General features: G+C 45.6%; 1 protein-coding gene and 1 long non-coding RNA gene across 32 annotated transcripts in view; one reads left to right on the top strand and one right to left on the bottom strand.

The window, feature by feature from the left end:
- Positions 1-13580, top strand: part of LOC119131109 — a 36703-nt gene that overhangs the window by 22340 nt on the left and 783 nt on the right. The window lies entirely within an intron of this gene.
- Positions 3530-13580, bottom strand: part of LOC119131066 (formin-binding protein 1) — a 24256-nt gene continuing 14205 nt past the window's right edge. For 7 of the 30 annotated variants that reach the window (XM_037265176.1, XM_037265175.1, XM_037265179.1 and 4 more), the window contains 10 exons: positions 13359-13505; positions 12704-12898; positions 11551-11730; positions 8573-8587; positions 8289-8324; positions 7176-7285; positions 6942-7074; positions 6745-6866; positions 6490-6671; positions 5744-6345 (listed from right to left, as the gene is read on the bottom strand). In XM_037265176.1, coding sequence (XP_037121071.1) covers positions 6167-6345; positions 6490-6671; positions 6745-6866; positions 6942-7074; positions 7176-7285; positions 8289-8324; positions 8573-8587; positions 11551-11730; positions 12704-12898; positions 13359-13505 — 1299 coding nt within the window. In that variant the 3' untranslated portion in view covers positions 5744-6166. Of the gene's footprint in view, positions 5541-5743; positions 6346-6489; positions 6672-6744; positions 6867-6941; positions 7075-7175; positions 7286-8288; positions 8325-8572; positions 8588-11550; positions 11731-12703; positions 12899-13358; positions 13506-13580 lie in introns of those variants that run through there. The other 23 variants (XM_037265182.1, XM_037265194.1, XM_037265169.1 and 20 more) reach the window with 17 other exon arrangements.

Genomic DNA, 13580 nt, shown 5'->3' with positions numbered 1-13580 from the left:
TGAGGGCGGGTGTGGCACTTTTCACTTTCCGTTAAGCTTTGACCATGATTTTTCTGTGCTGTGTGCTAGTGTTGGCTCGTCAGGGAACGATTCGTTCAAAAGACCGAATCTTTTCAGTGAACGAGTAAACGAATTCTTTTTTCAGTTCATATGACTTCAACCAGTAGGTGTCAGTAATGCACATTGAAGCTGATGCTACCTCGTAGAACAAAACGAAGAAGAAAATGACGTCACTTCCGGTTCACCAACTGAAGTGAGTGATTTGCATTTCCAGTTCATCGCGAGAACGGATCAGTGAGGGAACGAATCCGGACTTTCCCGTTCGCGAACGAGTCAATGGGTCAACTGCCTTCCTTCCCGTGCGTCAGTCCGTGAACGTGTTGCGTCTCCCTCCTGGGAGATTTGCCCAGGAAAGAAAGAACCACTCACTGAAACACCACTTCTTTTATGCACGTTTTCTCCAAGCTAACGGCTAGCTTTTAGTGCATGAAGGGATGCGCCGTTATGCAAAGACGGGGAGATTATGCTTCTCTTTGTGTAATCTTTATTTTATGACACTTGAAATAACGTGTATGCATATATACGCCGAAATATTGTTATCCAATATATCTACTGCAATTTCACATTAGATTGCTGGTTTGAAATGTACTTTTATTATTATTGTTATTATTATTATTTTAATAAACATTAAAACCTGTTAAAACTTGTCTGGTATTTTATTCCTTGATTTTATTTTTTTGAGCATGAAAACAAAGCTCTGACATTTGGTTAACTGCTTTATATGACAATATGTATAAGTGTAATATGTGTTGGTGTCCCGGAAAATAAAGAGCAAGTAGTCAAATACACATTCTTGACACGTACAAAAAATGCATAAAATTATTAGGTACACCTGAAAATGGTGGTGTACCTAATGGAGTGTCCGTGTGACGTCACAGATCAACCAGCCAATCAGGAGGTGGGGGTGAGGGCGGGTGTGGCACTTTTCACTTTCAGTTAAGCTTTGGCCATGATTTTTCCCTAATGAACTGGCCTGTTATTAGGTACACCTAAAAATAGCGGTGTACCTAATGGAGTGTCCGAGTGATGTCACAGATCAACCAGCCAATCAGAAAGTGGGGGTGAGGGCGGGTGTGACACTTTTCACTTAAACCAGGGGTGTCGACATCCAGTCCTCGAGGGGCCGCGTTCCAATATGTTTTCCAAGTTACCCTCGTTAAACACACCTGCGTGAAAAGTTTTAGCTCCTGCAGAACGTGAAATGAGCTAAAACTTTTCACGCAGGTGCGCTTAACGAGGGTCACTTGGAAAACATGTTGGAACGCGGCCCCGAGGACTAGAGCTTAACACCTGTGACCTTTGACCATGATATTTCCCTAATAAAGTGGCCTGTTATTAGGTACACTTGAAAATGGTGGTGTACCTAATGGAGTGTCTGTATGATTCCCTCGTTAAGTGCACCTGCGTGAAAAGTTTTAGCTCCTGCAGAACGTGAAATGAGCTAAAACTTTTCACGCAGGTGCGCTTAACGAGGGTCACTTGGAAAACATGTTGGAACGCGGCCCCGAGGACTAGAGCTTGACACGTGTGACCTTTGACCATGATATTTCCCTAATAAAGTGGCCTGTTATTAGGTACTCTTGAAAATGGTGGTGTACCTAATGGAGTGTCCGTAGGATTCCCTCGTTAAGCGCACCTGCGTGAAAAGTTTTAGCTCCTGCGGAACGTGAAAGAAGCTAAAACTTTTCACGCAGGTGCGCTTAACGGGGGTCACTTGGAAAACATGTTGGAACGCGGCCCCGAGGACTAGAGCTTGACACCTGTGACCTTTGACCATGATATCTCCCTAATAAAGTGGCCTGTTATTAGGTACACTTGAAAATGGCGGTGTACCTAATGGAGTGTCCGTGTGATTCCCTCGTTAAGTGCAGCTGCGTGAAAAGTTTTAGCTTCTGCAGAACGTGAAAGGAGCTAAAACTTTTCACGCAGGTGCGCTTAACGAGGGTCACTTGGAAAACATGTTGGAACGCGGCCCCGAGGACTAGAGCTTGACACCTTGACCTTTGACCATGATATTTCCCTAATAAAGTGGCCTGTGATTAGGTACACTTGAAAATGGTGGTGTACCTAATGGAGTGTCCATTGGCTTCCCTCGTTAAGTGCACCTGCGTGAAAAGTTTTAGCTCCTGCAGAACGTGAAAGGAGCTAAAACTTTTCACGCAGGTGCGCTTAACGAGTGTCACTTGGAAAACATGTTGGAACGCGGCCCCGAGGACTAGAGCTTGACACGTGTGACCTTTGACCATGATATTTCCCTAATAAAGTGGCCTGTTATTAGGTACACTTGAAAATGGCGGTGTACCTAAAGGAGTGTCTGTGTGATTCCCTCGTTAAGTGCACCTGCGTGAAAAGTTTTAGCTCCTGCAGAACGTGAAAGGAGCTAAAACTTTTCACGCAGGTGCGCTTAACGAGGGTCACTTGGAAAACATGTTGGAACGCGGCCCCAAGGACTAGAGCTTGACACGTGTGACTTTTTATTTCCCTAATAAAGTGGCCTGTTATTAGGTACACTTGAAAATGGCGGTGTACCTAATGGAGTGTCCAAGTGACGTCACAGATCAAACAGCCAATCAGAAAGTGGGGGTGAGGGCGGGTGTGGCACTTTTCACTTTCAGTTAAGCTATGGCCATGATTTTTCCCTAATGAAGTGGCCTGTTATTAGGTACACCTGAAAATGGCGGTGTACCTAATGGAGTGTCCAAGTGACGTCACGGATCAAACAGCCAATCAGAAAGTGGGGGTGAGGGTGGGTGTTGCATTTTTCACTTTCAAATCAAATTAATTTTTATTTGCCAAGTTTGAGCATGCCAAACAAGGAATTTGACTCCGGTACATCACGTTCTCTTTACAACATTTAGGTAGCTAACCTGAAAACAACTGCAAAACGAAGGCGAGCGAGTGATAGACGGAGGTGGGACTTTTCGAGTCAGTGACGTAATTTCCTGTTCACGAACGAGTCAGTGACGCAATTTCTCGTTCACGACCGAGTGGGTGACTGTTGCCATTGTGTGTTGTGTTGAGAGAACTTAAGTACACTTGAAAATGGCGGTGTACCTATGGAGGTGTCTGAGTGACGTCACAGATCCAACAGCCAATCTCCTGATGGGGTGGGGGTGAGGGCGGGTGCGGCTCATTTCACTTTCACTTTGACCATGATTTTTCCCAAATGAAGTGGCCTGTTATTAGGTACACCCGAAAATGGCGGTGCACCTAACGGAGTGTCTGAGTGACGTCACAGATCCAACAGCCAATCAGGAGGTGGGGGTGAGGGCGGGTGCGGCTCATTTCACTTTGACCATGATTTTTCCCTAATGAAGTGGCCTGTTACTAGGTACACCCGAAAATGGCGGTGCACCTAACGGAGTGTCCGAGTGACGTCACAGATCAAACAGCCATGAACGGGCTCATGTGTATCGGTAGGGTTTCAAATGAGGCTAATATGTGCTGATTGACAAAAGAAACCCAGGCGTGACTTTCAGGCATTTTTAATTGGCACAGTAAACACAATACAAAGTATTCAGTGCTCCAGAAAAGAAAAAATAAACACAAGTAAATTGAACGATAGGCAACAAGAAGCAAACACGCACACACATGCACTCACACACGCGCTCACTCAAACACACACACTAACATCCGTGTACGTACGTTTGCAAAGCGACGCACTCCCCATAGTTAAAATCTTCACTTTGCATCTTGAGCCTTATATTCAGATTTTCTATATTTATACTCTCATGGGAAAATGACGCCAGGAGCAAAAAGTGGTTCGATATGACCAAGGAGTGGACACTGAAAAGAACAAAAATGGATGCTCTTAAAAAAATAAGTCGCAAGAATTGTAATATTACGAGAAGTTTTGTTAGGAGCATAAAGTTACGGATAAATACTGTCAGACTTTTGTCGTTTCTTCCTCTCAAAATGTAACCTTTTCTTAATATTAAAACTATATTCTAAACTTTAGTAACATTTCTTTTCATTAAAAAAATAACTTTCTTGTCATTGAATTTTACTGACTTGTCACATGACAACTTTGTTTCCACTGCCTATCTCTAAATTACAATTTCAAATTAAAGGAACTACTGTCGTAATTTTCTCACATTGATCTCTCAATATAACTTTTTTTTTTCAGAATTTTTAAGCAGCTTAAAAACAATTTCTATAGCTCAACAACAATTTGTCATGTAAAACAGTCTACTTTTTTCTTCTTTTCAGCATGACACTCCGTGGCCGGCCGCGCAGTTTGTTTCGTGGTTTTTCTCCTCAAGCAGAAAGCGTCCCATCCCAAACAAACACTCTTGCAGTAAAGTGGCTTTTCAGTGCCGTTCCGTGGCAGAACACACCTTTTCTGCTCTAGATCATGAAAATCATCATCATTGAAAAAGTTCCAATAAAAGACATATGTGCCATTACGAACATAGTTGGTGGAACAGAACAGCAAGTGTCAGTTGAACAGATAAAGCAGGCTCAAAAGTTAGAATGTTGTCATCAACACAACAAGCTTGGGTGGGGGGGGGGGAACGGGGACGAACGATGGCAACACAAACCCTAACCTTAACCCAAACAGGTCAAAGTGAGAGGTGGGGGCATGCTATTCTCAACACTAACAGAAATTACAATACAGAATAAAAACATTATCTGAATGAGTCTTTCTGGGGGTTGGTACCCCTAAAAGGACAGCCAGCTTCAGGGAGGGGAGGGGTGAGGAGGCAGACAGGGCAAGCATGCGGCAAACCATCAACGCCGAGACCCGATTGGCTGCAGAAGCTAGCTAGGGGTGGCGTTAACAGGTGCTGGAGGCGGGGTTAAGTGCAGGTGACAGGAAGGGGTGGGCGGCGTTGACGTCAAAAGAGAGGAGCAGATGACAGTGTGATGACATCATGACAGGAAAACACAGCCAACACCACTTCAAGTGCCAAGCAGATACACTTCATCCTTGTTCCTTTTCCCCAATTGTAATTATAATGCTGCATTTTTTGTCATAATATCAATGTTACAACTTTTGTCATGTGCCATTAAAAAAAAATTGATTGGAATTTTATTCTTCCATAATAATATTTTTTTTTTTTAAAAAAGTCCTAAAAATCAAATCCAGTAACACTTAATTTATATTTTCTTGGTGAAACATTTGTAACATACTAATATTATGACAATCAAGCAGCTTTTTTTGTCACAATCTTCTGAACGTGTTTTGTCGTGCTATTGGCTCCAGGAAGGATGGATGGATGATGATGATGAGAAAATCGGGTGACGTGGTCCGGCGATGCTTCTGCCTCCTCTCTCTGACTACACCGTTGCGGGTTAGTCGGGCGGCTGAGCCTGACTTAAGCAAGCCGAGCTGTTAGGGGCCACAAGCGTGTTAACAATTTGAATGTGGAGGTTTCTAAAAGTCTGTCTCTTTTTTTTTTTTTTTTTTTTTATAAAGAGGCAGAGGTCCCTAGGCCGCTTGCCCTGCCGCTTCCTCAGCCAGCATCTGCTTTAGGAATCTGCAATGCAGGACAGGAAATAAACAAACAAAACAAGTGACACAAAGAAGAAAAAAAAGAAATGTTAGATGGCGCTGGAGTGGAAAAAAATGAGAATTGCATTGATTTGAAAGACAGCCATGACGACAGAATAAAAGCAAAGGCTTCAAGTACAATGACATCAATTGAGATGAAATGAGCGTATACATTTTTTGGAGCTCATGCTACGAAAGGACGTACTTTCCCAGAAAAATAACTTTTCTCACACCTACTCTCATTGGTGTCCGACCGATATGGATTTTTTATTTTTTTAATGCCAATTACGATATTCGGCACAACTCAATTTGATTTTAAACAGAAAGAAAAATCATCAAAATTCAGCCAATTATTTTTCTTTGATTGTGGGAATGTTTGACTCATTTGTCTTATATGGTAACATAATCATGTGTTGAAAGAAAAAAAAAAAGAACTCATCGGTCGGTCGGGCCCTACACTATTTATGACGGAATGCCACAATTCTACAGCAGACGACATTTGGCATGCGTTCCAGTGAGATACGGCGACAAGTTTACATTCATTTGTTGCGCGGGCACGACGGAAGACGACGCGGCCGGCGGTGGGCTTGGAGGGGGCGGGGCTAATGACAGTCAAATGTAGGTCATGGCACCTTTGGCGTTGGTCCCCAAGAAGACCTCCACGTAGGAGGTGGGCACGTAGCCCTCCTCGTCCTGGTTGCGGCGCACCCGCGTCCAGCCGTCGCCTTTGTCCTCCTCGATGACGTAGAGCAGCTCGCCCTCGGCCACCGAGATGGTGCCCTCGTTGTGGCCTGAACGAAAAACAAAATTTGTATCCAATCAGAAAAACATTATGTAAGCATAAACAACATCATATAAATTTTTATTTTAATGTTTTATTTGGGGTGGTCTTTTAATCCTATTTTTCCTAATATTGCTTGCAACTTTTCACTTACCGTCAAACGGATACAAGGCTTTGCAGTTTCCGATGGTGGGCAGCGACTCCTCGTCGTCAAACTCGTCGTCAAACTCGGGCGTGACGGCCACCGGGGGGGGCTTGGCGTTGGCCACGTTGGCCTTTTCGTGGATCTCCGAATTCTGCTCCTCCGTGTAGCTGCCGTCGGGGCTGCTCGAGGGCCAACGCCCGCAAAGAGAGTAAAAGCTATGAAGGCGTGTCCGGGTGACTCCCCGCCGAGTCGAGTCTACCTTACCTCTCTCGATCCTGGGCGCAGTTGTTGTTGACGGCGCCGCTGCTGTGGCTCTCGTAGAGTCCGCTCCGCCGATGCGTGTCGCTCTTGGAGGGCATCCGCTCCTCCACCTCGGCCAGCCAGCCCTGAAGCGGGTGGTTGCCACAAAGTCAGGTCGCCGTCTCGGCGAGGACGAGCGCTACACGCTGACGTCCACTCGCCTCAAATTTCTGCACTTCAAACTGCAGCTTCTCGATGTTCTGCCCGAGCTCGGCTAACCGAGGGTCCAGGCTGGCGGCGTCGCCCATCTGCGGATTCTTCACGTAAACGTCTTTCATCTTGGTCAGCGCGTCCCTTGAGGAGGAGCAAACGGTCATCAGTGTGTCACAAGTTAAATTAGCTTACGCAAAAGCAGCCTGTGAAGAAGATGTATTTCAAAACTTGAATTTTTGCACCTCTGGTCCGTCTCCTTTTGAATGTCTTTGTTGAGCTCGTCCAACTTGCCCTGCAGCTTCTTCCTTCGCTGTTCCGGCGGCAGGTGGCTGAAGTCCTCAGGTCCGGAACCCTAAAACCACCAAAAACAGAAAGTCGAAATGCCACAACTGCGGTTTTTTTACGGGGATAATCTTTTTCTATTCTTTTTAAAGCCAATTCATGGACACTGGCCAATATGATTAGGTGACATTTATTTGTATTATAATTTTTTTGTTTACAATACTTAAGGCATTGTTTTGGGGATGGCAAATAAAAAGACGAGCGATGGACTTGGGAAGGTGGATCGGTGTGTTTGGATCTCATTGAGTTTTGCTCAGCACAGGGTGTGACTGCTGGAACTACAAGTGCAAAGGAAGGGCTACACATGCTTGGTCACCATGGCAACCGTACCCATCGACAACGGCTGGGCTGACTCCGTTTTGCAACACGGTTATGAAGACTAATAGGCATTGCAATGCATTTCTTGACTTCAAAATAGCAAAACGGAGTTAGCCCACTCTAGTCCGCCCACATGCAACACTTTCTGGACACGCACACACAGATCCAACCTGTCATGCACAACATGCATGCACAAAGCTACCAGATCAAAATCAAACAGTTGATTTGCATTCGTAGTTTGGATCTTCTACCAACCGGCTACAGAGTGTTAACATAGCATACCGGCTAAGGGTTAGCGGGAGCTAGCAGGTTAAGCATTTGTCGATTGTGACGATAGCGATTCGGTTACGATGCGTAAACTAATTCTTTTTTTTATTACAAATTGGGTAGAATGGAATTCTTACTAATTAACTCAATAATAGTGATGGGACTTGATTTTTTTTGGGGGCGGGACAATCATTATTCATTTATTATTCTTATAATCTGACACCCGATTGGCAGAATTGGGACGGTGTGCAAATCAAAGTTTTCAACCAAAGCGATCGACCAATCAAACGCCAGCACCTGTGACGATGACAACACTCAAGTCTTTCACAATGATGAGCAATCATGCACCGATGGACGGCCGCGACTCCAAAGTTAGTATTTTGCTGATAGGAGGGCGGCTACAAACGACGACAGTAAAACATGATCACCTCAATGAGATTCCGGACGTGGGAATTGAGTGTGAGCTGCACCAAAGAGCAGGGGATGAGGGAGGGAGGGAAGGAGGGAGGAGGAGAGGGGGGGGACAACAAAGCCGTGGCATAAAAAAACAATTCAACAGAAATGAAACAAGATCCGTCGTGAGGTCACAGCAGATCCGATGGAACAACAAAGCACGACAACTTGCGTTATTGACAGATACACGTGTTACTGGGTGGGCATGCGTCATGCTGCGAGGATGATGGCGGTGATGCGGTTACACGGTCATGCTTACCAGCTTGAGAGAAAGCTTCATGGTGGGGGAGCAAATAAAGGGGCGAGGGGAGGCGGGAAAGAGAGAAACAACACAATCAACGTCAAGGGGGAAACAAAGAGGGACATTGTGGCTTTTCAAAAAATAAGTGTTGCACGGCCGCAGTTTCACGTCTGACAGCGGTTCTCAAAGTCACCCGTGGGAATAGATCCATCTAGTTACATATAAAAATAATTATAATATTTTTTTTAAATCTTTTTTTTTTTGGATGATTTATTTCTTGGAGGAAAAAAAAAAGAATTGACTTGTCACATTAGTAGTCCCCCACAAACTAGGACAACTTTTAAATTAGGGCTATAAGTGGTACTTAAATGTAATTCTGCTAAAAATATCTCCCATGGATGACAAAATGTTTGAGAACCCCTGTGCTAAAAGATGAAGAATGAGGAGTTTAAAGGGAAGTGGGGTAAGGAGAAGTGCATGAAAATGTGCCCCCTCCCGCCACGTCCTGCTGCCATGACACACGCTGGACAGCAGAGGGCGCTACAAGCACGCAAGCAGATCTCAAACAAGGAGGCAGATGATGGACACTCTCAGCACCAACGAGATATACTGTAGACTCCTTTCACATCCTCCGATCCATTCACACACCCGCCATTTTGTAGCTCAATCTGCACAATAAAAGCTGCTGCGACTCAGAAGCACTTAAGTCCCCCAAAAATAAAACCTCAAAAAGTGTCATGCAACTTCAGCTCAGTGACCATCTGAAGCAATTTCGCTGCATGACGAGGCTACCATCCATTCTGGCCACCTTAACAATGCCTTGAAGCAGTCAGACAGACAGACAGATATAAAACACGTACATTGCGGGAGGCAGCAGGGCTCAATTACAAGGCCCCCTAATGTGATGTGATGCGTGGGATGAGCTGATGAGGTCATCGTCCCGGATCAACGGGCCCAAAAACAGCTCAGGGGGGAGGCTTCCTTGATGAGGCTGAACTTACGACGTACTGCCGGGCTTCGAAAGCGTACGTGGGCCGGCCCAGAGTCCTCTTCATGAGCTCTTTGTGACAAACGAGCGAGCGCGGCGGCAGCGGCGATTGTTGCTGCTGCTGCGGAGGTGCTCGGTGAGGTTGTCGGAGAGAACACACGTCAACTCACACACTTCAATTGTAGTCTATGCAAAGCTATTGCAGCACTTTTAAGGTCCATGTACTCGCTCAGTCTTTGACCAAATTTGCAGAGATTACTAGTACATGGACCTTAATTTGGAGAAGGATATCTATCGCTCATAAAAACGCTCCAACAGGTCTTACAAAAAAATAAATACATTCTTATGCTGTACACAACACCCCCACTGGCACAACTGCTCCACACCTAGTGGTGATCAATGCACGGCTATACTTTTTGTGTGTGTGCAAATTTGCACTTTATTTCTGGGGAAACAACCGCCATTTATTTACTAGAAAAGGTGCCACTTCCATAATACCACAAGAGGGCGCCAAAGTCACGTCTGGTACCTGGTATGCGTCTATACTGCTTACAGTATATTGGGTATTTCTAGTTACATAAAATCTGTGATTAAAAAAGTTAAAATCCTAAAGGGAACAAGAAAAATGCTATTTGATCATGAGAATTCATTGGAATTTGGCAATTTGATGAATAATGTAATAATTAAACGGTTTTGAGAGAGTTCAGTGTTTGACCACGACTGATGTTTTAACGAATTAATAATCTCAACGAGACAATCGTTACAATTTAGCAATATGCAGCAAGTGTAATCATTCAAATAAAGTATCTGCAATACTGGCCCAGTATTTACTTTGTATCCTCTTGACAGTAGATCTTCGACAGATCCCCGGTTATTCATTTTGTGTGCCAGTGGGGGTGGAATTGACAAAGTATCATCCCTAAAGTTTATAACGGACAAACATGGATCGACACGAAACATAGAAAAGTTGAAGTGCTGACTCTGAAAAGACACGTGGTGAAAACGAGCAGTCTTCATTTCAATCATCTCCATCTGAATGCTCAAATGCGCGCCGCCGCGTCGGTTATCGCGCTTTCAAAGAACCGTCGCAGCCCTTCCTACTTTTCAAAAACTTCCTGCTCGAAAAAAAACCCCTCACTTCCTTTTTTTCTTCTTTTCTGCCAACCTTGAATGGTTTCCTCGACGCTTTGCATTGTGCCTTTCAAATGTCACATTGACGCCTATTCAAAGAATAACGGCTGCCTCTTTTGAAAGACAAGCTGCAATCAAATTGGGGAAAGCGATAAACGGGTTGACAGATTGGTCAAAACATGACCTTTGTGAAGCGGACTGCACCGTTTGGATGACTCAAAACGTTCTCCTGTTTAGCGTCACCCATGTGTCACATCATTCAAAATGTCCTTTCCACGTGTACTCGTGTGCAAGACTCTCCCTAAGAACCCAGGCTAAACTTAGCTTGCATACAAAGCTTGTCTTAGCCGAGATGAATGACCAAGATACTTTCCTGGACCAGTTACTACTTTCCTATTTGGATGGCCATCTTCAAGCGTTTCAGACCAAGCGTGACAAAGGTGAATCTGTTGCAGATGACGATGAACAATCTGCCTCCAGCAAGAACCAAAATGCGTGGCTAGGACGAGGCGGGGTTGGCGCGTCGTGAGGAGTTAGGAGAAAGACGACACAAGATGAAGAAGACACGGCAGACAGCCATCACTGATTGATGGGAACGGGAAGCAGGTTAGAAAAAAAATAAATAAAAAAGGACCTGGAGCCCGCACTGTATGAGTCAAAAAAGCTCACTTCATTAAAAGAAGAAGAAAATGCATGCCGTACTTCAAATAACAAATGCTTTGAATATTAGACAAATTGCATTTGTGGCTGCTGATGCTTTGTGGGCCCATACAGTGGCGAAGCGCTCGCTCGCTCGCTCGGGTGCGGAGACACGCAAAAGCATGCACGAAGCTTGGCGCACGCACGCGCGCGCTGGCACTGGCACGCACACACTTACCCCTCGCCTCAGGCTCCGCAGGCAGTGCATTTTGGGCTTGGAGGCCATGAAGTCGTTGAGGCGGTGCGAGAGGGGCTCCTTGTGCTGCTTGGGAGATTGGGAGTCGGCAGAGGGTGAGGGCGGGGAGGAGGCCGGGGGGGCGGGCGGGGGCTGCCGGGGGGACGTTAACAGGGACATAAACTACCGGTAAGAAAAACATAGAAGAAGAAAAGGGGGGCCAGAATCCCAATGGAAGGAAAAGGAGGGAACACAAAAATCAATAAGCCTCCTGGACACCATCCAAAAAATGAAATCCAACACAACATGAGGGTGTCATCGTGTGAGAAGAAAGAAAAAAAAAAAACGCAAAAGAAGACAAAGCGTTAAAGCAAGCAGCCATCGCAGCCCGAGCGCATGCAGGCGGCCATTTTGAGCAAGTCTGGCAAAAGTCATGCCGTGAGCTGTGATGATGTCATTCCCAGAAAGTAAAGCCAAACAGTATCAGGTAGCGCGGTATTTTAAAAAACAAAAAAAACGGCCATTCTGATGCTTTTGTGCTCGTGCAGTAAGCCCCCGCGATTCCAAACACTTTAATACGATTTCATTCAAACATTTTAAAAATAAAAAGTCAAATGATTTGGCGCTAGGACAGCTAGAATAAAAAGTACAACCTGAAATTTGATCAGACGTACTACTTTCCTAATGACTTTTTATACAAGTGCATTTTTTTTAACAAATAGCTTTCACCCAAAAAAAAAAAAAATAATTGTGAATAAGCGCGACATGACTGTCCTACACACCATATGAAGGACACTCATTCTTAAAATACTCAAGCACCCAAAAGTGACATGAAAGCCTGGAGAGGGAAGAAAAAAAAAAAAAAACGACCAGCCCGCAAGTCAGAAATCAGGTATCACTGCTCTAAGTGGACAGCCAGCGAGTCAGTCGGTGGAAAACAAGAATGAGGCGGTGGCGGGTGAATTATTACAGAGTGGCGGGAAATGCATTAGTGTGTGTTACAGACGGGACGGACGCTCCACGTCGGTGTGTGTGTGTGGGCGGGCGGGCGGGGAGGGAGGGGGGGATTATTAAGCAGCATCAAAACACGGCGGGAGACAGCGCCGTACAGTTTCTGAGAGTTTCTGCTGCGTGCGTGCGTGCGTGCGTGCGCTACCTTGTTTTTGTTCTTGATGAAAGGCCAGAGTTTGCCTTTGCTTTTGCCGGTGGGCCTCTCGCGGACCTCCCCCCGAGAGTTGTTCAAGCTGCTTTCCGACACCGCCCTCTTCATGGCCTGCTCGTAGTCCTCGAACTCCACGTCCCCCGGCGGCTCAAAGCCGGACTTGTACGACTCCACGACCTGCTTGGAGTCCTGCGAAAACACACGTTTTGATGAGAAGAATTCATTTTGCATGAGATATTCGGGTGGCCAAACATTTGTCCCCCCGGCCAGGCTCATCTGTCAAAGTGTATCTTAACACGGCGCTGTCTGCTTCCTGCGATTCTCCAACTAATCGGCGGAGTCAACAGATGCCCAGCGCCGTGTTTACAGCCGGGCTGATAAGAGCCAGAGAAGAATAGGGCACAACTGGCTCAATGTGTCAAGCGTGACGAAAACAACCAGTTGCGGGAAGGGGAAACATGAATCAGCCCGACGCGCCATTCAAGTCAAGCCCATTATGTTGGTTCTGAAAATCAAAAGTGGCGGCCAATTGAAAGCACATGACAGGCTGGCGCCGTGCCAGGCGGAAGCATGAAATCTCCCTCGGGAAACCTTTTCTTCACGCGGCCGGCATATGACTCGCCGACTTTTTGTTTTTTTGTCGGCTCACCGTTTTGGCCTCGATGGCCTCGGCCGCCTTGCTCATGCCGTCCAGACACTTTCCCACGATGGGGATGACCTGCCGGTCCACGTCGGCGAACGTCCTCATGCACGCTCCTAACCTCTCAATGCGCTTCTCCTCCATGTCTTGGAGTTTCTGTCGACCCCAAAAAAAGGAGTGTTTACAGCAGAGTTGGAGCTATTTCAAAAAAAAAAAAAAAAAAAGGAATGT

The sequence above is a fragment of the Syngnathus acus genome, chromosome 12 (genome assembly GCF_901709675.1).
Source record: "Syngnathus acus chromosome 12, fSynAcu1.2, whole genome shotgun sequence".
In the NCBI taxonomy this organism is placed as follows: domain Eukaryota; kingdom Metazoa; phylum Chordata; class Actinopteri; order Syngnathiformes; family Syngnathidae; genus Syngnathus; species Syngnathus acus.
This window is presented reverse-complemented; position numbering and strand designations above follow the sequence as displayed.